Source organism: Salvelinus alpinus, chromosome 7 (assembly GCF_045679555.1).
Source record: "Salvelinus alpinus chromosome 7, SLU_Salpinus.1, whole genome shotgun sequence".
Classification (NCBI taxonomy): Eukaryota; Metazoa; Chordata; class Actinopteri; order Salmoniformes; family Salmonidae; genus Salvelinus; species Salvelinus alpinus.
This window is the reverse complement of record NC_092092.1, coordinates 77777558-77802751: the sequence shown is the minus strand read 5'-3', so window position 1 is coordinate 77802751 and position 25194 is coordinate 77777558. Positions and strand designations below refer to the sequence as shown.

The following is a 25194-nucleotide window of genomic DNA, read 5'->3' as shown; positions in this document are numbered from 1 at the left end:
AATAGCCACTGTGAGAGAGTGTGTAATATTATCTTACAGAGGCTTGCGAAAGTTTTCACCCCCCTTGGCATTTTTCTATTTTGTTACCTTACAACCTGGAATTAAAATTGATTTTTGGGGGGAGGTTGTTTCATTTGATTTACACAACATGAATACCACTTTGAAGAGGCAAAACTTTTTTTCTTGTGAAACAAACAAGAAATAATACAAAAAAACAGAACTTGAGCATGCATAACTATTCACCCCCAAAGTCAATACTTTGTAGAGACACCTTTTGCAGCAATTACAGCTGCAAGTCTCAAGAGGTATGTCTCTGTCAGCTTGGCACATCTAGCCACTGGGATTTTTGCCCATTATTCAAGGAAAAACTGCTCCAGCTCCTTCAAGTTGGATTGGTTAAACAGGTTAGGGACAAAGTTGTGAAGAATTACAGAGCAGGGTTGGGTTTGAACATCCCACGGAGCACCATTAAATCCATTATTAAAAAATGGAAAGAATATGGCACCACAACAAACCTGTAAAGAGAGGGCCGCCCACCAAACTCACGGTCCAGGCAAGGAGGGCATTAATCAGAGAGGCAAAAGAGAGACCAAAGATAACCCTGGAGGAGCTGCAAAGCTCCACAGCGGAGATTGGAGTATCTGTCCATAGGACCACTTGAAGCTGTACACTCCACAGAGCTGGGCCTTACGGAAGAGTGGCCAGAAAAAAAGACATTGCTTAAAGAAAAAAAATAAGCAAACACGTTTGGTGTTTGCCAAAAGGCACGTGGGAGACTCCCCAAAAATATGGAAGAACGTACTCTGGTCAGATGAGACAAAAATTGTGTGTACGGCCATCAAGGAAAACGCTATGTCTGGCGTAAACCCAACACCTCTCATCACCCTGAGAACACCATCCCCAGTGAAAAATGGTGGTGGCAGCATCATGCTGTGGGGATGTTTTTCATCGGTAGGGACTGGGAAACTGGTCAGAATAATGGATGGCGCTAAATACAGGGAAATTCTTGAGGGAAACCTGTTTCAGTCTTCCAGAGAATTGAGACTGGGATGGAGGTTCACCTTCCAGCAGGACAATGACCCTAAGCCTACTGCTAAAGCAACACGAGTGGTTTAAGGGGAAACATTTAAATGTCTTGGAATGACCTATTCAAAGCCCAGACCTCAATCCAATTCAGCATTTGTCGTATGACTCAAAGATTGCTGTACTCCAGCGGAACGGAGAGCTCCTTGGTCTTCATGGTGCCACTTGCTTGGTGGTGTTGCAGACTCTGGGGCCTTTCAGAACAGGTGTGTATATATACTGAGATCATGTGACAGATCATGTGACACTTAAATAAAGTCCACCTGTGTGCAATCTAACTAATGATGTGACTTCTGAAGGTAATTGGTTGCACCAGATCTTATTTAGGGGCTTCATAGCAAAGGGGGTGAATGCATATGCATGCACCACATACTTTTTTAAATACGTCATTTTTTTGACCTCACTTTTTTTTGACCTCACCAATTTGGACAATTTTGTTTATGTCAAGTACATTTAATTCCCCCAAAATCTATTTGTATTACAGGTTGTAATACAACAAAATATGTAAAACGCGAAGAGGATGAATACGTTTGCAAGGCACTGTATGTAATGGGGATACCGATACAGCTATACCTAATTCTGGAGAACAGGCTTAACTTCCCAGTTAAGAGAAGCCGGTGTTCACCTCCAGAGTGAACGGTGAACCTTCCAGTCGGCGGCAAGACGGGTTTTCAGCGTCAGGCGTGCCTACTTTCTTTCACCACTTGTTTAAAAAAATATACACTGCTCAAAAAAATAAAGGGAACACTTAAACAACACAATGTAACTCCAAGTCAATCACACTTCTGTGAAATCAAACTGTCCACTTAGGACGCAACACTGATTGACAATAAATTTCACATGCTGTTGTGCAAATGGAATAGACAAAAGGTGGAAAATAAGGGCAATTAGCAAGATACCCCCCAATAAAGGAGTGGTTCTGCAGGTGGTGACCATAGACCACTTCTCAGTTCCTATGCTTCCTGGCTGATGTTTTGGTCACTTTTGAATGCTGGCGGTGCTTTCACTCTAGTGGTAGCATGAGACGGAGTCTACAACCCACACAAGTGGCTCAGGTAGTGCAGCTCATCCAGGATGGCACATCAATGCGAGCTGTGGCAAGAAGGTTTGCTGTGTCTGTCAGCGTAGTGTCCAGAGCATGGAGGCACTACCAGGAGACAGGCCAGTACATCAGGAGACGTGGAGGAGGCCGTAGGAGGGCAACAACTCAGCAGCAGGACCGCTACCTCCGCCTTTGTGCAAGGAGGAGCAGGTGGAGCACTGCCAGAGCCCTGCAAAATGACTCCAGCAGGCCACAAATGTGCATGTGTCTGCTCAAACGGTCAGAAACAGACTCCATGAGGGTGGTATGAGGGCCCGACGTCCACAGGTGGGGGTTGTGCTTACAGCCCAACACCGTGCAGTACGTTTGGCATTTGCCAGAGAACACCAAGATTGGCAAATTCGCCACTGGCGCCCTGTGCTCTTCACAGATGAAAGCAGGTTCACACTGAGCACATGTGACAGAGTCTGGAGATGCCGTGGAGAACGTTCTGCTGCCTGCAACATCCTCCAGCATGACCGGTTTGGCGGTGGGTCAGTCATGGTGTGGGGTGGCATTTCTTTGGGGGGCCGCACAGCCCTCCATGTGCTCGCCAGAGGTAGCCTGACTGCCATTAGGTTCCGAGATGAGATCCTCATACCCCTTGTGAGACCATATGCTGGTGCGGTTGGCCCTGGGTTCCTCCTAATGCAAGACAATGCTAGACCTCATGTGGCTGGAGTGTGTCAGCAGTTCCTGCAAGAGGAAGGCATTGATGCTATGGACTGGCCCGCCCGTTCCCCAGACCTGAATCCAATTGAGCACATCTGGGACATCATGTCTCGCTCCATCCACCAACGCCACGTTGCACCACAGACTGTCCAGGAGTTGGCGGATGCTTTAGTCCAGGTCTGGGAGGAGATCCCTCAGGAGACCATCCGCCACCTCATCAGGAGCATGCCCAGGCGTTGTAGGGAGGTCATACAGGCACGTGGAGGCCACACACACTACTGAGCCTCATTTTGACTTGTTTTAAGGACATTACATCAAAGTTGGATCAGCCTGTAGTGTGGTTTTCCACTTTAATTTTGAGTGTGACTCCAAATCCAGACCTCCATGGGTTGATACATTTGATTTCCATTGATCATTTTTCTGTGATTTTGTTGTCAGCACATTCAACTATGTAAAGAAAAAAGTATTTAATAAGAATATTTCATTCATTCAGATCTAGGATGTGTTATTTTAGTCTTCCCTTTATTTTTTTGAGCAATGTATATTTGTATTATTTACATTGGGTGCCATGTCCATTTGATTAACGGTTTGTGATTTCCATGAAGTATTTACAACTCTGTAAATTATTATGTTTGTACAAAATATCATATAAAAAGGTCCTGTTTCCTTCGATCAATGGGTGACGACAAATAAATCTAGTCAATTCAAGTCTCTCCATCAGCTCAGTGTCCTGGATCAGTGGGGTCTCCAGGAGCACCGTGTCTTGCCTGTCCTCCAGCAGCTCGGTGTCCTGGCTCAGCGTGGCCTCCAGCAGCACAGGGTTTTGCCTGTCCTCCAGCAGCTCGGTGTCCTGGCTCAGCGTGGCCTCCAGCAGCACAGGGTTTTGCCTGTCCTCCAGCAGCTCAGTGTCCTGGCTCAGCGTGGCCTCCAGCTGCACCGGGTCTTGCCTGTCCTCCAGCAGCTCGGTGTCCTGGCTCAGCGTGGACTCCAGCAGCTCCGGGTTCTTGCCGGTCCTCCAGCAGCTCGGTGTCCTGGATCAGCATGGTCTCCAGCAGCTACAGGTCTTGAGGGTCCTCCAGTAGCTCGGTGTCATTTCTCAGCATGGTCTCCAGCACCTCCAGGTTTTGCCGGTCCTCAAGCCGGAGATTTGATATCATCAGGCAAGGACAAATCTCCGACCCATTGGTCTGTTGATAGGCTAACAAAGTATTCATCTTGTTATTCATCTCAAGCATTTGGTCATCCACTGTTCCCATATGGCGCAGCAAAAGTATTTTATCCCGACCTATAGGAAGAAACAAAAGAGCACCTCATCACCGTCACCGCCCTGAAAACAATTATAGACCGTGATGTTTAAGGCTACACCAAAGAGAGATGTGCAAGTTTTTATGTAGGTATGTTTTCTGACCCATATATTGCGCCGGCTCCACGGCGTCTTAATGTAACCATGATTGCGTTCTGACCCGTGCAGCTCAGTGTAAACAAGCTTAATGGTAGGGTCAGTATCTTTGGTAACAGGTATGTTCTTTTTCTTTTTTACTTTTTACCTCATTTTCTCCCCAATATTTCGTGATATCCAATTGGTAGTTGCAGTCTTGTCCCATCGCTGCAACTCCCGTACGGATTTGGGAAAGGCGAAGTTCGAGATTCATGTGTCCTCCAAAACATGACCCTGCCAAGCCGCACTGCTTCTTGACACACTGCTCGCTAACTCAGAAGCCAGCTGCACCAATGTGTCGCAAGAAACACCGTACAACTGGCGGCCGGCCCGCCACAAGGAGTCGCTAGAGCGCAGCGGGACAAGGAAATCCCGGCCAGCCAAATGCTTGGACAATTGTGCGCTGCCTCGTGGATCTCCTGGTCAAAGCCTGAGATCAAACCCGGATCGACTCCGGGGCTGTAGTGATGCTTCAAGCACTCAAAACCTGAGATATTTTAATGAAAACATTTAATTGTAAATATTTTTCTTAAATATACACAAAAAACACTCATATTATTCTAAAAAAGAAAACAAAAGTCAATGTACTCCTTCACTTAGTCAAATGTACTCAGATCCCTACAGGCTCTGGGGCCTGAGATGGGGAAGCATCTTGAGACAGTATTCCTTGCATTGTTTAGGCCGTGAATCCTGGAGATCCAAGGCCCTTTTAGCCGCTTTTACAATGAATTCCAGTTTCTTAAATGTTTTTGTTCGTTTTTCCTGTACAATTATCATCACCTGCGCAATAAACGCAACAACATCAACCTTCTTCACAAGTAGCGTTTCAGGATCTCTCAAATGACTGACATCCACAACTTGTTGGGAGTCCACTACCGTAGCTTCATTTACTCGCTGCTTCCACAGTGTTCACTGCTTCTGCATAGGAGACCTTCTCAGCAGCCCTCATCCTTCCTACTTTGACCTCCTCCACCCTACCTCCTCCACCCTAACAGGTGTGACGACCTTACCACTCTGTCTGCCGAAATCTTTCTCTTTGCTCTCGTTTTCCTTAATAGGATGTCGGTGGGCGGAGCCGGGAGGGTCGTCAGAGAAATGGGACACACCTGGGTTCGGGTGTGTCCCGGAATAAATGCACCTCTTCCCCATTCATTGAGGAGACTCTGTCCATGCAGACATACTAACAGTTTTTGGTTGTGGCATTTTTGTGGATGTTTTGTTTGCGTTGGCACCTTTCAACACCCCTCATTATCATATGTATACACGCAACCACTCACTTACACTACTGACTACTGATTACACACACCATTGTTAATTGTATTTACTCTACTTCAGTTCATAAATATATTTTGTTATTCTTTATCTCCACGTTGTCTCCCTTTTGTTACGAACTTCGAGACGGTTTGTGACACAGGCCACACCCTAACAGGCCACACCCTAACATTCATCCTAAAAGGCCACACCTTAACATTCATCCTAAAAGGCCACACTACTGCCATTCCTCTATCACCACCTCGTTTCCTCTATCACCACCTCGTTTCCTCTATCACCACCTCGTTTCCTCTATCACCACCTCGTTTCCTCTATCACCACCTCGTTTCCTCTATCACCAGCACTGCTTCTGCCATTTCTCTCAAAACCGCCATCTCCTTTTGCGGGATTTTGGTTTCTTCTGTGGTGTTTAAGGGAGGCCACCACCTACGTACGGTACATAGTGATCAGCACTTCCTGAAGTGGGCGAGGCGATTTAGGGAGGGGCATTTATCTCTAGAAAGGACCCGTTTTCTATTGCCTGAAACAAATACACACTACTGTTCAAAAGTTTGGGGTCACATAGAAATGTCCTTGTTTTTGAAAGAAAAGCAAATGTTTTTGTCCATTAAATGATCAGCAATACAGTGTAGACATTGTTAATGTCGTAAATGACTATTGTAGCTGGAAACTACTTATTTTTGATGGAATATCTACATAGGCGTATAGAGGCCCATTATCAGCAACCATCACTCCTGTGTTCCAATGGCACGTTGTGTTAGCATATCCACGTTTATCATTTTATAAGGCTAATCGATAATTAGAAAACCCTTTTGCAAAGATGTTAGCACAGCTGATAACTGTTGTGATTAAAGAAGCAATAAAACTGGCCTTCTTTAGACTAGTTGAGTATCTGGAGCATCAGCATTTGTGGGTTTGATTACAGGCTCAAAATGGCCAGAAACAAAAACCTTTCTTCTGAAACACGTCAATCTATTCTTGTTCTGAGAAATGAAGGCTATTCCATGCAAGAAATTGCCAAGAAACTGAAGATCTTGTACAATGCTGTGTACTACTCCCTTCCACAGAACAGCGCAAACTGTCTCTAACCAGAATAGAAAGAGTTTGAGGCCCCGGTGCACAACTGAGCAAGAGGACAGGTACAGGACAAGTGTCTAGTTTGAGAAATAGTGTCTAGTTTGAGAAAGTCTTCAACTGGCAGCTTCATTAAATAGTACCCTCAAAACACCAGTCTCAACTTCAACAGTGAAGAGGCGACTCTGGGATGCTGGCTTTCTAGGCAGAGTTCCAAAGAAAAAGCCATATCTCAGACTGGCTAATTAAAAGAAACGAGTAAGATGGGCAATAGAACACAGACAGAGGACCTCTGCCTAGAACACCAGCATCCCAGAGTCGCCTCTTCACTGTTGACGTTTAGACTGGTGTTTTGTGTTATTTTAATGGAAAAAAGAAATGTGCTTTTCTTTCAAAAACAAGAACATTTCTTTGTAACCCCAAAATGTTGAACGGTAGTGTATATACTACTGTATATTAAATCAATGGCAAAAATATAGGCTATTTTTGGGCATACTGTAATCAAAATATCATTAGTCTACTTAAACTAACAAGACTCCCTAAATTCTAGCAGCATATCGATTGTGCTACCAGGGCTGGCAAAACCCTAGACCACTGTTATTCTAACTTCCGCGACGCATGTAAGGCCCTCCCCCGCCCTCCTTTTGGAAAGGCTGACCACAACTCCATTTTGTTTCTCCCAGCCTATAGACAGAAACTAAAACAGGAAGCTCCCGCGCTCAGGTCTGTTCAATGCTGGTCCGACCAATCTGATTCCACGCTTCAAGATTGCTTCGATCACGTGGACTGGGATATGTTCCGCATTGCGTCCAACAACAACATTGACGAATACGCTGATTCAGTGAGCGAGTTTATTAGCAAGTGCTTCGGCGATGTCGTACCCACAGCAACTATTAAAACATTCCCAAACCAGAAACCATGGATTGATGGCAGCATTCACGTGAAACTGAAAGTGCGAACCACTGCTTTTAACCAGGTCAAGGTGGTAGGCCTACACACAAGTGAAAAGGGATGAAGAATATGTACATAAAGATATATGAATGAGTGATGGTACAGAACGGCATAGGCAAGATGCAGTAGATGGTATCGAGTACAGTATATACATATGAGATGAGTAATGTAGGGTATGTAAACATTATATTAAGTGGCATTGTTTAAAGTGGCTAGTGATACATTTTTAACATCCATTTTTCCATTATTAAAGTGGCTGGAGTTGAGTCAGTATGTTGGCAGCGGCCGCTAAATGTTAGTGGTGGCTGTTTAACAGTCTGATGGCCTTGAGATAGAAGCTGTTTTTCAGTCTCTCGGTCCCTGCTTTGATGCACCTGTACTGACCTCGCCTTCTGGATGATAGCGGGGTGAACAGGCAGTGGCTTGGGTGGTTGTTGTCCTTGATGATCTTTATGGCCTTCCTGTGACATCGGGTGGTGTAGGTGTCCTGGAGGGCAGGTAGTTTGCCCCCGGTGATGCGTTCTGCAGACCTCACTACCCTCTGGAGAGCCTTACGGTTGTGGGCGGAGCAGTTGCCGTACCAGGCGGTGATACAGCCCGACAGGATGCTCTCGATTGTGCATCTGTAGAAGTTTGTGAGTGCTTTTGGTGACAAGCCGAATTTCTTCAGCCTCCTGAGGTTGAAGAGGCGCTGCTGCGCCTTCTTCACGACGCTGTCTGTGTGGGTGGACCAATTCAGTTTGTCCGTGATGTGTACACCGAGGAACTTAAAACTTTCCACCTTCTCCACTACTGACCCGTCGATGTGGATAGGGGGGTGCTCCCTCTGCTGTTTCCTGAAGTCCACAATCATCTCCTTTGTTTTGTTGACGTTGAGTGTGAGGTTATTTTCCTGACACCACACTCCGAGGGCCCTCACCTCCTCCCTGTAGGCCGTCTCGTCGTTGTTGGTAATCAAGCCTACCACTGTAGTGTCATCCGCAAACTTGATGATTGAGTTGGTGGCGTGCATGGCCACGCAGTCGTGGGTGAACAGGGAGTACAGGAGAGGGCTCAGAACGCACCCTTGTGGGGCCCCAGTGTTGAGGATCAGCGGGGTGGAGATGTTGTTACCTACCCTCACCACCTGGGGGCGGCCCGTCAGGAAGTCCAGGACCCAGTTGCACAGGGCGGGGTCGAGACCCAGGGTCTCGAGCTTGATGACGAGTTTGGAGGGTACTATGGTGTTAAATGCTGAGCTGTAATCGATGAACAGCATTCTCACATGGGTATTCCTCTTGTCCAGATGGGTTAGGGCAGTGTGCAGTGTGGTTGCGATTGCGTCGTCTGTGGACCTATTGGGTCGGTAAGCAAATTGGAGTGGGTCTAGGGTGTCCGGTAGGGTGGAGGTGATATGGTCCTTGACTAGTCTCTCAAAGCACTTCATGATGACGGAAGTGAGTGCTACGGGGCGGTAGTCGTTTAGCTCAGTTACCTTAGCTTTCTTGGGAACAGGAACAATGGTGGCCCTCTTGAAGCATGTGGGAACAGCAGACTGGGATAAGGATTGATTGAATATGTCCGTAAACACACCAGCCAGCTGGTCTGCGCATGCTCTGAGGACGCGGCTGGGAATGCCGTCTGGGCCTGCAGCCTTGCGAGGGTTAACACGTTTAAATGTTTTACTCACCTCGGCTGCAGTGAAGGAGAGCCCGCAGGTTTTGGTAGGGGGCCGTGTCAGTGGCACTGTATTGTCCTCAAAGCGGGCAAAAAAGTTGTTTAGCCTGTCTGGGAGCAAGACATCCTGGTCCGCGACGGGGCTGGTTTTCTTTTTGTAATCCGTGATTGACTGTAGACCCTGCCACATACCTCTTGTGTCTGAGCTGTTGCTCCCTTTGTTCCTTCTCTTTCTCTGCTCTATTGTTTTCTCTATTGCTCTCTCTCTGCTTTCTCTCTTCCTTCCTACCACTCTCTTGCTCTCTCTCTGCTTTCTCTCTTCCTTCTTACCACTCTCTTGCTCTCTCTCTGCTTTCTCTCTTCCTTCCTACCACTCTATTGCTCTCTCTCTGCTTTCTCTCTTCCTTCCTACCACTCTCTTGCTCTCTTTCCTCCCTCTCACTCTTTCTCCATCCCTCCCTCTCTCTCTGCTCTCGCTCCCTATATCACCCTCCTTCCTCCCCCCCTCTATCCATCCCTCTCTCTCGCTGCTCCTTCTAGCATTATCATTCAGGGAGGCAGCTCCGTCTCAGTGAGGGCACTAATAAGATGAAACGTGGCACTGGACTCTACATACCTAACCAGGGGAGAGAGCGAGACAAGGTGAGAGAGAGGAGATTATTTAAGTAATGCTTTCAAGGTTAAACAACCACCCCCCTCACCTCCCTTCCTCCACTGCGCTCATCCTCCCTCCTCTTTGCCTTATTTTATTATTCTGTGCAGAAAGGCATGGAGCCAAGAGGGTGAAAGAGAGAGTGGGCGAGAGAGAGAGAGAGAGAGAGAGAGAGAGAGAGAGAGAGAGAGAGAGAGAGAGAGAGAGAGAGAGAGAGAGAGAGAGAGAGAGAGAGAGAGAGAGAGAGAGAGAGAGAGAGAGAGAGAGAAAGAGAGAGAGAGAGAGAGAGAGAGAGAGAGAGAGAGAGAGAGAGAGAGAGAGAGAGAGAGAGAGAGAGAGAGAGAGAGAGAGAGAGAGAGAGAGAGAGAGCTCTCCTCTTAGCCGGTCTCTCCCCTTAGCCGGCCCACAAGAATGGAATGGTCTACTGTATCAAAAGCTTTGGCCAAGTCAATAAAAATAGCAGCACAAAATGGCTTAGAATCAAGGGTAATGTGACACCATTGAGGACCTGTAAGGTTGCAGTGAATCATCCGTAACCTGAGCGGAAACCAGATTGTATACCGGAGAGAATACTGTAGACATCAAGAAAGCAAATGAGGTGAGATAAGGGAGGTAAAGGCAAAAAAAAGGCCATGGTGGCGAGGTAAATACAATATAGCAAGTAAAACACTGGAATGGTGGAAGAATGTGCAAAGTAGAAATAATGGGGTGCAAAATAAATAAATACAGTAGGGGAAGAGGTAGTTGTTTGGGCTAAATTATAGATGGGCTATCTCCCTCTTTAAATAAAAAATAGTACTGTAAATGTAGCTTTAGTTTTACTCTTGCAACAGTACTGTAACGTTAGCATTAGCTTTCCTCCTGCAACAGTATTGTATCTTTAGCGTTAGCTCTTCCCCTGCAACAGTACTACAGAATAACTTTAGCATTAGCTTTCCCCTTGCAACAGTACTGTAACGTTAGCATTAGCTTTCCACCTTGCAACAGTACTGTAACGTTAGCATTAGCTTTCCCCCTGCACCAGTACTGTAATGTTAGCATTAGCTTTCCATCTTGCAACAGTACTGTAATGTTAGCATTAGCTTTCCCCCTGCAACAGTACTGTAATGTTAGCATTAGCTTTCCACCTTGCAACAGTACTGTAACTTTAGCATTATAATTTCCCCTGCAATGCAGCAAATAGTGGAATCACTAAATTATGTCATCCTCACTGTAGATGGTTTGTTTGATATCTGTATCTGGTGTTCTGAAGATGCAGGGCTCTGTGTAAGTGTGTGTGTGTGTGTGTCTGTGTGCATTATCTTCTAACAGGGTGCAGATAGCGGTTAATTGTTTGCCGTTTTGGCTTCACTGTCGAGGAAACGTCACACGGTCGATGAAGAGAGATCTCTGCTGATGTGTGTGTTCCACGCCTCGTGTATCAATTAAGGCCAGGCAAATTGATTTCCTTTCTCCAGAACTATTATGAAGCAAACCATGCTATCTCACATTTACTGTCAAAAAGCAGCGTCCCTCTTCAAACATTTCTCCTCTCTTGTTCTCCTCCCTTCTCTTTAGAGGATCAGACCTCTGATTCGTTATGTGGGTGTGACCAAGGCTATTGTTTAGCTGATCATGGTAACCATCTCACAGCCAGACCTTTTTTGGGGGGGAAAACCATCACATAGCCAGACCTTTACTTGGGGGAAAACCATCACATAGCCAGACCTTTATTTTGGGGAAAACCATCACGTAGCTGAACCTTTAGTTGGGGTAAAACCATCACACAGCCAGACCTTTTACTTGGGGCAAAACCATCACATAGCTGGACCTTTACTTGGGGTAAAACCATCCCATAGCTGGACCTTTACTTGGGGGAAAACCATCACATACACAGACCTTTACTTGGGGGAAAACCATCACATACACAGACCTTTACTTGGGTGGAAACCATCACATACACAGACCTTTACTTGGGTGGAAACCATCACATACACAGACCTTTACTTGGGGGAAAACCATCACATAGCTGGACCTTTACTTGGGGGAAAACCATCACATAGCCAGACCTTTATTTTGGGGAAAACTGCTTGTCCATCCCTCTTGTTTACTCTAATTTTGACAGGTGTCAGACATGAGCTCTAGTAATATAAGGACTGTGGTCTAGTCTTGTCTTATGATCATATCCAGGACTCGCAAGTGGCGCAGCGATCTAAGGCACTGCATCTCACTGCTAGAGGCGTCACTACATACACCCTGATTCAGCGGTCTAAGGCACTGCATCTCACTGCTAGAGGCGTCACTACATACACCCTGATTCAGCGATCTAAGGCACTGCATCTCACTGCTAGAGGCGTCACTACATACACCCTGATTCAGCGGTCTAAGGCACTGCATCTCACTGCTAGAGGCGTCACTACATACACCCTGATTCAGCGATCTAAGGCACTGCATCTCACTGCTAGAGGCGTCACTACATACACCCTGATTCAGCGATCTAAGGCACTGCATCTCACTGCTAGAGGCGTCACTACATACACCCTGATTCAGCGGTCTAAGGCACTGCATCTCACTGCTAGAGGCGTCACTACATACACCCTGATTCAGCGGTCTAAGGCACTGCATCTCACTGCTAGAGGCGTCACTACATACACCCTGATTCAGCGGTCTAAGGCACTGCATCTCACTGCTAGAGGCGTCACTACATACACCCTGATTCAGCGGTCTAAGGCACTGCATCTCACTGCTAGAGGCGTCACTAGCCCCCTGATTCAGCGATCTAAGGCACTGCATCTCACTGCTAGAGGCGTCACTACATACACCCTGATTCAGCGATCTAAGGCACTGCATCTCACTGCTAGAGGCGTCACTACATACACCCTGATTCAGCGATCTAAGGCACTGCATCTCACTGCTAGAGGCGTCACTACATACACCCTGATTCAGCGATCTAAGGCACTGCATCTCACTGCTAGAGGCGTCACTAGCCCCCTGATTCAGCGATCTAAGGCACTGCATCTCACTGCTAGAGGCGTCACTACATACACCCTGATTCAGCGATCTAAGGCACTGCATCTCACTGCTAGAGGCGTCACTACATACACCCTGATTCAGCGGTCTAAGGCACTGCATCTCACTGCTAGAGGCGTCACTACATACACCCTGATTCAGCGGTCTAAGGCACTGCATCTCACTGCTAGAGGCGTCACTACATACACCCTGATTCAGCGGTCTAAGGCACTGCATCTCACTGCTAGAGGCGTCACTAGCCCCCTGATTCAGCGATCTAAGGCACTGCATCTCACTGCTAGAGGCGTCACTACATACACCCTGATTCAGCGGTCTAAGGCACTGCATCTCACTGCTAGAGGCGTCACTACATACACCCTGATTCAGCGGTCTAAGGCACTGCATCTCACTGCTAGAGGCGTCACTACATACACCCTGATTCCAGTACAGGCTGTATCACAAAAGGCCGTGATTGAGAGTACCATAGGACGGCGCACAATTGGCCCAGCATCGTCTGGGTTTGGACAGTGTAGGCCGTCATTGTAAATAAGAATTTGCCTAGTTAAATTAAAAAAAATGTATAAAAGTGTTACGTTTTTATCTGATTTTAGCCTTACAGACAACTTTAGCCTTGCGCTAGAACCACACTAGGCCCCGTGTAAACAGTCTTATAGTCCAGATACTGTCACGGTCGTCGTAGGGAGGAGACCAAGGCGCAGCGTGGTAAGTGTACATTCTACTTTATTTAAAGAACCAACACTGAACAAAACAAACAAAATAACAAAACAAACCGTGAAGCTAATATGGATAGTGCAGACAGGCAACTAAACATAGATCAAGAACCCACAAAACCAAAAGGGAAAATGGCAACCTAAATATGATCCCCAATCAGAGACAACGATAAACAGCTGCCTCTGATTGGGAACTAATTCAGGCCACCATAGACCTACATATACCTAGACTACCAAAACCCCTAGACATACAAAAAAACCTAGACAATACAAAACCAGCATACACACCCTAGTCACACCCTGACCTAACCAAAATAAATAAAGAAAACAGAGATAACTAAGGTCAGGGCGTGACAGATACAGTCCAGATCACATTGACTTTACCAGACAGGCAGGTAAGAGATCTCTCAGGGAGGGAAGCAGCCAGGGAAAATAAATGAGTGGAGGTCTATTCAGTCCCTACGGGACAGTTCATTGGCCACACACATGCACGCACACCACACACACACAGTTCATTGGGCACTCTCTGGACTAAGTGGCAGTGTAATCACGGTGCATGTTCTGCACAGCCGAGAAGAGTGAGCGAAAGAGGGAGGAGGGATGGGAGAGAGAGGATGGAAGAGCCAGGGGTACGGAAGAAGACGGTAGTGGAGGAGGGAGGGGAGTGGGAGGAGGGAAGAGCCAGGGGTACGAAAGAAGAAGGTAAGGGAGGAGGGATGGGAGTGGGAGGAGGGAAGAGCCAGGGGTACGAAAGAAGAAGGTAAGGGAGGAGGGATGGGAAAGAGAGGAGGGAAGAGCCAGGAGTACGGAAGAAGGTGGTAGGGGAGGAGGGATGGGAAAGAGAGGAAGGAAGAGCCAGGAGTACGGAAGAAGAAGGTAGGGGAGGAAGGGTGGGAGAGAGAGGAAGGAAGAGCCAGGAGTACGGAAGAAGGTGGTAGGGGAGGAGGGGTGGGAGAGAGAGGAAGGAAGAGCCAGGAGTACGGAAGAAGAAGGTAGGGGAGGAGGGGTGGGAGAGAGAGGAAGGAAGAGCCAGGAGTACGGAAGAAGAAGGTAGGGGAGGAGGGGTGGGAGAGAGAGGAAGGAAGAGCCAGGAGTATGGAAGAAGAAGGTAGGGGAGGAGGTCTGGGAGAGAGAGGAAGGAAGAGCCAGGAGTACGGAAGAAGAAGGTAGGGGAGGAGGGGTGGGAGAGAGCGGAAGGAAGAGCCAGGGGTACGGAAGATGAATGTAGGGCAGGAGGCATATAGAGCTCAGCCAGCCCCCTTGAGAGGAGGCGAGAGAGAAGAGAAGAGGAGGATGATGCAGAAAGGAGAGAGGAGGTGAAATAAGAGGACAGAGAATTAGAGGAGAACAGAGAGAGGAGTAGAAAGGATGACATACGGCCAATAGGAGAGTCAGATGAGAGGGATGCAGTGTACATCACAAGATAGACACATGGTGCACTAGAAATGGAATAGGGTGCCATTTAGGACACAGCCAAAGAGTACCATATCCTCCTGAGAGGAGGTTTAGAAGCTGTAGAGGATTGTCACCAGCTACAGAGGAGGAATAGGGCAGTAGAGGATTGTCACCAGCTACAGAGGAGGTATAGGGCAGTAGAGAGTTGTCCCCAGCTACAGAGGAGGTATAGGGCAGTAGAGGATTGTCCCCAACTACAGAGGAGGAATAGGGCAGTAGAGGATTGTCCCCAGCTACAGATGACGAATAGGGCAGAAGAGGGTTGTCCCCAGCAACAGAGGAGGAATAGGGCAGTAGAGGGTTGTCCCCAGCTACAGAGGAGAAATAGGGCAGTAGAGGGTTGTCCCCAGCTACAGAGGAGGAATAGGGCAGTAGAGGGTTGTCCCCAGCTACAGAGGAGAAATAGGGCAGTAGAGGGTTGTCCCCAGCTACAGAGGAGGAATAGGGCAGTAGAGGGTTGTCCCCAGCTACAGAGGAGGAATAGAGCAGTAGAGGATTGTCCCCAACTACAGAGGAGGAATAGGGCAGTAGGGGGTTGTCCCCAGCAACAGAGGAGGAATAGGGCAGTAGAGGGTGGTCCCCAGATACAGAGGAGGAATGGGGCAGTAGAGGGTTGTCCCCAGCTACAGAGGAGGAATAGGGCAGTATATTATTTTTCCCTGCTACAGAGGAGGAATAGGGCAGTACATGATTGTCACCAGCTACAGAGGTGGTACAGGGCAGTAGATGGTTGTCCCCAGCTACAGAGGAGGTATAGGGGCAGTAGAGGATTGTCCCCAGCTACATAGGAGGAATAGGGCAGTAGAGTGTTGACCCCAGCTACAGAGGAGAAATAGTGAAGTAGAGGATTTTCCCCAGCTACAGAGGAGGTAAAGTGGCAGTAGAGGGTTGTCCCAAGCTACAGAGGAGGTACAGGGGCAGTAGAGGATTGTCCCCAGCAACCGAGGGGTTATAGAGGCAGTAGAGGGTTGTCCCAAGCTACAGAGGAGATAGAGGGCAGTAGCGGGTTGTCCCCACCTACATAGGGTTTATAGAGGCAGTAGAGCGTTGTCCCCAGCTACAGAAGAAGTATAGGGCAGTAGAGGGTTGTCCCCAGCTACAGAGAAGGACTAGGGGCAGTAGAGGGTTGTCCCCAGCTACAGAGGAGGTACAGGGGCAGTAGAGGATTGTCCCCAGCAACCGAGGGGTTATAGAGGCAGTAGAGGGTTGTCCCCAGCTACAGAGGAGGTATAGGGCAGTAGATGGTTGTCCCCAGCCACAGATGAGGAATAGGGCAGAAGAGGGTTGTCCCCAGCAACAGAGGAGGAATAGGGCAGTAGAGGGTTGTCCCCAGCTACAGATGAGGAATAGGGCAGAAGAGGGTTGTCCCCAGCAACAGAGGAGGTATAGGGCAGTAGATGGTTGTCCCCAGCCACAGATGAGGAATAGGGCAGAAGAGGGTTGTCCCCAGCAACAGAGGAGGAATAGGGCAGTAGAGGGTTGTCCCCAGCTACAGAGGAGGAATAGGGCAGTAGAGGGTTGTTCCCAGCTACAGAGGAGGAATAGGGCAGTAGAGGGTTGTCCCCAGCTACAGAGGAGGAATAGGGCAGTAGAGGGTTGTCCCCAGCAACAGAGGAGGAATAGGGCAGTAGAGGGTTGTCCCCAGCAACAGAGGAGGTATAGGGCAGTAGATGGTTGTCCCCAGCCACAGATGAGGAATAGGGCAGTAGAGGGTTGTCCCCAGCTACAGAGGAGGAATAGGGCAGTAGAGGGTTGTCCCCAGCTACAGAGGAGGAATAGGGCAGTAGAGGGTTGTCCCCAGCTACAGAGGAGGAATAGGGCAGTAGAGGGTTGTTCCCAGCTACAGAGGAGGAATAGGGCAGTAGATGGTTGTCCCCAGCTACAGAGGAGGAATAGGGCAGTAGAGGGTTGTCCCCAGCTACAGAGGAGGAATAGGGCAGTAGAGGGTTGTCCCCAGCTACAGAGGAGGAATAGGGCAGTAGAGGGTTGTTCCCAGCTACAGAGGAGGAATAGGGCAGTAGAGGGTTGTCCCCAGCTACAGAGGAGGAATAGGGCAGTAGAGGGTTGTTCCCAGCTACAGAGGAGGAATAGGGCAGTAGAGGGTTGTCCCCAGCTACAGAGGAGGAATAGGGCAGTAGAGGGTTGTTCCCAGCTACAGAGGAGGAATAGGGCAGTAGAGGGTTGTCCCCAGCTACAGAGGAGGAATAGGGCAGTAGAGGGTTGTTCCCAGCTACAGAGGAGGAATAGGGCAGTAGAGGGTTGTCCCCAGCTACAGAGGAGGAATAGGGCAGTAGAGGGTTGTCCCCAGCTACAGAGGAGGAATAGGGCAGTAGAGGGTTGTCCCCAGCTACAGAGGAGGAATAGGGCAGTAGAGGGTTGTTCCCAGCTACAGAGGAGGAATAGGGCAGTAGAGGGTTGTCCCCAGCTACAGAGGAGGAATAGGGCAGTAGAGGGTTGTCCCCAGCTACAGAGGAGGAATAGGGCAGTAGAGGGTTGTCCCCAGCTACAGAGGAGGAATAGGGCAGTAGAGGCTTGTCCCCAGCTACAGAGGAGGAATAGGGCAGTAGAGGCTTGTCCCCAGCTACAGAGGAGGAATAGGGCAGTAGAGGGTTGTCCCCAGCTACAGAGTGGTTATCGTTACAGTAGAGGCTTGTCCCCAGCTACAGAGGAGGAATAGGGCAGTAGAGGGTTGTCCCCAGCTACAGAGTGGTTATCGTTACAGTAGAGGGTTGTCCCCAGCTACAGAGTGGTTATCGTTACAGTAGAGGCTTGTCCCCAGCTACAGAGTGGTTATCGTTACAGTAGAGGCTTGTCCCCAGCTACAGAGGAGGAATAGGGCAGTAGAGGGTTGTCCCCAGCTACAGAGTGGTTATCGTTACAGTAGAGGGTTGTCCCCAGCTACAGAGTGGTTATCGTTACAGTAGAGGCTTGTCCCCAGCTACAGAGTGGTTATCGTTACAGTAGAGGCTTGTCCCCAGCTACAGAGTGGTTATCGTTACAGTAGAGGCTTGTCCCCAGCTACAGAGTGGTTATCGTTACAGTAGAGGGTTGTCCCCAGCTACAGAGGAGGAATAGGGCAGTAGAGGCTTGTCCCCAGCTACAGAGGAGGAATAGGGCAGTAGAGGCTTGTCCCCAGCTACAGAGTGGTTATCGTTACAGTAGAGGGTTGTCCCCAGCTACAGAGGAGGAATAGGGCAGTAGAGGCTTGTCCCCAGCTACAGAGTGGTTATCGTTACAGTAGAGGGTTGTCCCCAGCTACAGAGGGGTTATCGTTACAGTAGAGGGTTTTCCCCAGCTACAGAGTGGTTATCGTTACAGTAGAGGGTTGTCCCCAGCTACAGAGTGGTTATCGTTACAGTAGAGGGTTGTCCCCAGCTACAGAGGAGGAATAGGGCAGTAGAGGGTTGTCCCCAGCTACAGAGGGGAGTCAGTGGGCCGCAGCCTCTGCTCTGACTGCGTACGATCCAGATTAACTAGGCTCTGTGAGAGAGGGTCTTCATGCCAGACCCCCTACCCACCGCTCATCCATCACATTAAACACACACTCCAGTCAAACACATACTCCACTCACACACAGGCTGGGATTTGTTAGAAGGTGCTTTGTCAGTAGTGCAATGTGCCACAGTCTATACGCATACCCGCACACACACACACACACACAGAGAGACTGATGGTACCTTTTCCTTCAACCATGTCTGATGAGTTATTCAGCGGAAAACCTCCTCAGGCAATGATCATTCCGTTACAATATTCATTTTGCAAACGTATTATATGTTGGTCGTTCATGTGTAAATCTGGGAAAAAGACTCTTTTGCTGTAGATGAGATGAATAGATCGGACCGTCCTCCTTTTGTCCTCTTTTTGTTGATTACTTTTATCCTTGTAAATTTCATGGCATGAAGGCCTAAACAAGTTATGATGATCTTACTTCATCCAGACTAGCAGCATGAAGTCATCTCATCTCTTTAAGTGTCATGGCCATCATCTTGGGCAACGGGAGGCGAGGCGTTGGTGAAGTTTAGGGGCATTTGAGTAAATGGTTTGAAGCGCTTCACAGCTCTAAATGGCATGAGCCAATTCAATCCCCCCAAGCACTTATGCGCCATCTACCCGTGTGTGTGTGTGTGTGTGTGTGTGTGTGTGTGTGTGTGTGTGTGTGTGTGTGTCAGCATTTCGCTGGCTTTAAAGAGGACAAGTCTGATTTAGGTCTGGAAGAACAGAGAGATGGAGGGATGGAGAGAGAAATATAGGGAGAAGGGAGGGTAGAAATGGGGGAGTGGAAGGGAAAGGGACTGGGGGAAGAGAAGACAGAGGCGGGGAACACAGTTAGGACAAGAGGGAAGAGGGACAAGAGGGAGAGAGAGAGAGAGAGACATGGGGGCAAACAGAGAGCGAGAGGAGGAAGAGAACCAGTAAAGAGATATAATCAACAGTGACATTTACATCAGCACACACAGGCCTCTTCCCTCCTTCCACGGCAACAGAAGACTCTATGTGCGTTCCAAATGGCACCCTATTCCATACAAAGTGCACTACTTTTGACAAAGGTCCGTAAGACTCTGGTCAGAAAGTAGTGCACTATATACGGAAAAGTGTACAATTTGGGACGTAACCTCTGGTTATGATACCATGAGAGAACATGGAAACCCAAATACTTGGATGGATGGAGAGGGTTCTTTAGGAAACAGTGAGTAACCTTACAGGACAGCCTGTTAACTAGGGTTTCAGGCCAGCTTACAGGACAGCCTGTTAACTAGGTTTTCAGGCCAGCTTACAGGACAGCCTGTTAACTAGGTTTTCAGGCCAGCTTATAGGACAGCCTGTTAACTAGGGTTTCAGGCCAGCTTACAGGACAGCATGTTAACTAGGGTTTCAGGCCAGCTTACAGGACAGCATGTTAACTAGGGTTTCAGGCCAGTTTACAGGACAGCATGTTAACTAGGGTTTTAGGCCAGCTTACAGGACAGCATGTTAACTAGGGTTTCAGGCCAGCTTACAGGACAGCCTGTTAACTAGGGTTTCAGGCCACCTTACAGGACAGCCTGTTAACTAGGGTTTCAGGCCAGCTTACAGGACAGCATGTTAACTGGGGTTTCAGGCCAGCTTACAGGACAGCCTGTTAACTAGGGTTTCAGGCCAGCTTACAGGACAGCCTGTTAACTAGGGTTTCAGGCCAGCTTACAGGACAGCCTGTTAACTAGGGTTTCATGCCAGCTTACAGGACAGCATGTTAACTAGGGTTTTAGGCCAGCTTACAGGACAGCATGTTAACTAGGGTTTCAGGCCAGCTTACAGGACAGCCTGTTAACTAGGGTTTCAGGCCACCTTACAGGACAGCCTGTTAACTAGGGTTTCAGGCCAGCTTACAGGACAGCATGTTAACTGGGGTTTCAGGCCAGCTTACAGGACAGCCTGTTAACTAGGGTTTCAGGCCAGCTTACAGGACAGCCTGTTAACTAGGGTTTCAGGCCAGCTTACAGGACAGCCTGTTAACTAGGGTTTCATGCCAGCTTACAGGACAGCATGTTAACTAGGGTTTCAGGCCAGCTTACAGGACAGCCTGTTAACTAGGGTTTCAGGCCACCTTACAGGACACCCTATTAACTAGGGTTTCGGGCCAGCTTACAGGACAGCCTGTTAACTAGGGTTTCGGGCCAGCTTACAGAACAGCCTGTTAACTAGGGTTTCGGGCCAGCTTACAGGACAGCCTGTTAACTAGGGTTTCGGGCCAGCTTACAGGACAGCCTGTTAACTAGGGTTTCATGCCAGCTTACAGGACAGCCTGTTAACTAGGGTTTCAGGCCAGCTTACAGGACAGCCTGTTAACTAGGGTTTCAGGCCAGCTTACAGGACACCCTATTAACTAGGGTTTCGGGCCAGCTTACAGGACAGCCTGTTAACTAGGGTTTCGGGCCAGCTTACAGGGCAGCCTGTTAACTAGGGTTTCGGGCCAGCTTACAGGACAGCCTGTTAACTAGGGTTTCGGGCCAGCTTACAGGATAGCCTGTTAACTAGGGTTTCGGGCCAGCTTACAGGACAGCCTGTTAACTAGGGTTTCGGGCCAGCTTACAGGACAGCCTGTTAACTAGGGTTTCAGGCCAGCTTACAGGACAGCCTGTTAACTAGGGTTTCGGGCCAGCTTACAGGACAGCCTGTTAACTAGGGTTTCAGGCCAGCTTACAGGACAGCCTGTTAACTAGGGTTTCGGGCCAGCTTACAGGACAGCCTGTTAACTAGGGTTTCGGGCCTGCTTACAGGACAGCCTGTTAACGAGGGTTTCAGGCCAGCTTACAGGACAGCCTGTTTAAACCTCTTGAAGCTAGGGGGCAGAATTTTTATGTTTGGAAAAATAACGTTCCCATTGTAAGCTGCATATTTCTCAGGTCCAGATGCTAGAATATGCATTTAATTGACAGAGTAGAATAGAAAACACTCTAACGTTTCCAAAACTGTCAAAATATTGTCTGTGAGTATAACATAACTGATTTTGCAGGCGAAAACCTGAGGAAATCCAACCAGGAAGTGACTCTTATTTTGAAAAATCACTGTTCCATTGCCTGCCTTTCGTCCATTTAAAGGGATATCAACCAGATTCCTTTTCCTGTGGCTTCCTCGGGGTGTGAACAGTCTTTAGACATAGTTTCAAGCTTTTATTTTGAAAAATGAGCGAGATTTATCAAAACGCGTCAGTGGATAGACGGATGTCCCTCCATTAGTTCTTGCGCGCGACACTGGTTGCTCGACATTTTCTTTCTCTCCAGGATTGAATAGTTTACAGTCCGGTTGAAATATTATCGATTATTGATGTTAAAAACAACCTGAGGATAGATTATTAAAAACGTTTGACATGTTTCTACGAACCTTAGGGATACTATTCGTCAAGCCTTGACCACCTGCATAAGGCTGTGGAATACTGAACATAACGCGCCAAAGAAATTGAGTTTTTTTTATATACAAATCTTTATCGAACAAAAGGAACGTTTATTGTGTAACTGGGATTCTCGAGACTGCAAACATCCGAAGATCTTCAAAGGTAAGCGATACATTTTATTGCTTTTCTGGCTTTCGTGACCAATCTACATGGCTGCTAGGTGTTCTTAATGTTTTGTCTAGTGATCGATAAACTCACACAAATGCTTGGATTGCTTTCGCTGTAAAGCATATTTTCAAAATCTGACATGACAGGTGGATTAACAACAAGCTAAGCTGTGTTTTGCTATATTGCACTTGTGATTTCATGAATATAAATTTTTTTAGCAATTTTTTTTTGTATTTGGCGCTCTGCAATTCAGCGGTTGTTGGTGAAAATGATCCCGCTAAAGGGATCCGTGCGTCAAGAAGTTTTAACTAGGGTTTCAGGACAATTTACAGGACAGACTGTTAACTAGGGTTATAGGTAACCAACACATTTGACCGGCTGGGGACATTTTGTTGGTCCCCACAAGGTCACATGCTATTTCTAGGGGGTTTAGGGTTAAGGTTAGGGAATAGAAGCTAGGGTTAGGGTTAAGTTTAGGTTTTGGGGTTAGGGTTAGGTTTAGGGTTAAATTCAGCTTTTTGGGTTAAGGTTAGGGGATGGGTATGGGTTAGGGTTAGGGAAAATAGGATTTTGAATGGGACTGAATTTTATGTCCCCACAAGTTTAGCTGCACAAGACTGTGTGTGTGGTCAATATTAGGATGAAATGTTTTGTATACTCAGTGAACACATGAAGTCGGTAAAACAGTGTGTAAACATTATTAAAGAGACCAGTGTTCAATGACTATGTACTGTACATAGGGCAGCAGTCTCTAAGGTGCATGGTTGAGTACAGGGTGGTAGCCGGCTAGTTACAGTGACTACGTTCACTGTGACTCTGTAGTGCCTTGCGGTCGGAGGCAGAGCAGTTGCCATACCAGGCAGTGATGCAACCAGTCAGGATGCTCTCAATGTTGCAGCTGTAAATTCTTTTGAGGATCTGAGGAACCATGCCAAGTCTTTTCAGTCTCCTGAGGGGGAATAGGTTTTGTCGTGTCCTCTTCATGACTGTCTTGGTGTGTTTGGACCATGTTAGTTTGTTGGTGATGTGGAAGTTAAGGAACTTGAAGCTCTCAACCTGCTCCACTACAGCCCCGTCGATGAGAATGGGGACCTGCTCCACTACAGCCCCGTCGATGAGAATGGGGACCTGCTCCCCTACAGCCCCGTCGATGAGAATGGGGACCTGCTCCCCTACAGCCCCGTCGATGAGAATGGGGACCTGCTCCCCTACAGCCCCGTCGATGAGAATGGGGACCTGCTCCCCTACAGCCCCGTCGATGAGAATGGGGACCTGCTCCCCTACAGCCCCGTCGATGAGAATGGGGACCTGCTCCCCTACAGCCCCGTCGATGAGAATGGGGACCTGCTCCACTACAGCCCCGTCGATGAGAATGGGGACTTGCTCCCCTACAGCCCCGTCGATGAGAATGGGGACCTGCTCCCCTACAGCCCCGTCGATGAGAATGGGGACCTGCTCCACTACAGCCCCGTCGATGAGAATGGGGACCTGCTCCCCTACAGCCCCGTCAATGAGAATGGGGACCTGCTCCACTACAGCCCCGTCGATGAGAATGGGGACCTGCTCCCCTACAGCCCCGTCGATGAGAATGGGGACCTGCTCCACTACAGCCCCGTCGATGAGAATGGGGACCTGCTCCACTACAGCGTTGTACATTCCAGCTGTTGCATTCTAACACCCCCAATGTTCAACATGCCATTAAAACAGGAGACGTGATTGGATGTTTCCACTGCTCAGCCATCTGTATCATTCCAGAGGCTTGGAGACGTTCGGAGCACTTTATTAGCCAATCAGAAAGCTTGATTTTCCAATTTGAACACATGGAAAGCCTATCTCTTTCAAGTGTATGACATAGTGGTAGCGTTGTGTAGATCATCCATACCACCCGTTGAAAGGCTGTATCACAACCGGCCGTGATTGGGAGTCCCATAGGGCCGAGCTCAGTTGGCCCAGCGTTGTCTGGGTTTGGCCGGTGTAGGCCGTCATTGTAAATAAGAATTTGTTCTTAACTGACTTGCCTAGTTAAATAAAAATAAAAAAATGAAATCAGATGTTTCTTGTTTTCAGGGATACAGTACTATCAACCTGAGTTCAGTCTCCCCTGATAAACAGAAGTGGGGACTCAGCTGAGGTGTGTTTCTACGCATGCTACGTTAGGTTAGCCACACGATCAGCCGCGTGTTCCTTCACCAAATACTATCTGAAATGATTTCAAATACTTGATCTGGGTTTGATTGAGCTTGCCTGGCGCAATGGAACCAATAGAATAGTCGCAAAAGTCCCTGGTCTGTTCTTGACTAAAACGTGTTTCCCTATTCCCTTTGTAGTGCACTACTTTTGACAGAGCCCTATGAGACCTGGTCGAAAGTAGTGCGCTTTAAGTAGTGTGCCATTTTACGACATTGTCGGTGTCTTTATTGCTGGCAGATTCTGAGGTCTCACCAGAGAACATGACAGATCTACAAATAAATGCAAGTGTTTTCCCCAGCTGAATAAATGTCATCCAATGCAGATAGGCTGACTGATGAAGAGTAATGATGGTCTTACGGCAAGATCTCATTCCACAAATTGGCTGTTATAGATTTTCTACAGTGTAGCTACCAAAGATGTTTGCGTTTTCAAACACTTGACATTTGTGTGGGTGTGTGTCTGATCTTGTTGTCTCTCTTAAGCATCCTAACGCCTCCCTCTCTCCCTCCCTCCCTCCCTCCCTCCCTCTCTCCCTCCCTCTCTCCCTCCCTCTCTCCCTCTCTCTCCAGTCTGCTCTCAGTTCTCCCGAGGGGTCTATGCCATCTTCGGCTTCTACGATAAAAAGTCCATGAACACCCTGACGTCATTCTGTGGTGCGCTGCACACCTCCTTCGTCACGCCCAGTTACCCCACCGACAACGAAGTGCAGTTTGTCATCCAGATGAGACCTGCACTGCGTGGGGCCGTCCTCAGCCTGCTGTCACACTACAAGTGGCAAAAGTTTGTCTACCTCTACGACACCGACAGAGGTAGGTGCCATGCCATCACAGGCCGTCATATAGGCCAAGGATACAGGCCTTGATATAGTTCAGGGTGTGAGGTAAACACACAGACAGAGCTAGGTGCCATGCC

The 25194-nt window shown here is 48.2% G+C and overlaps 1 protein-coding gene across 1 annotated transcript in view; it reads left to right on the top strand.

Annotated features, from left to right (window-relative positions):
- Window positions 1-25194, top strand: part of LOC139581940 (glutamate receptor 3-like) — a 178474-nt gene that overhangs the window by 41147 nt on the left and 112133 nt on the right. Inside the window, exon 3 of the mRNA XM_071412131.1 lies at window positions 24852-25091. Within this exon, the coding sequence (XP_071268232.1) occupies window positions 24852-25091 (240 nt within the window). The remainder of the gene's footprint in view (window positions 1-24851; window positions 25092-25194) is intronic.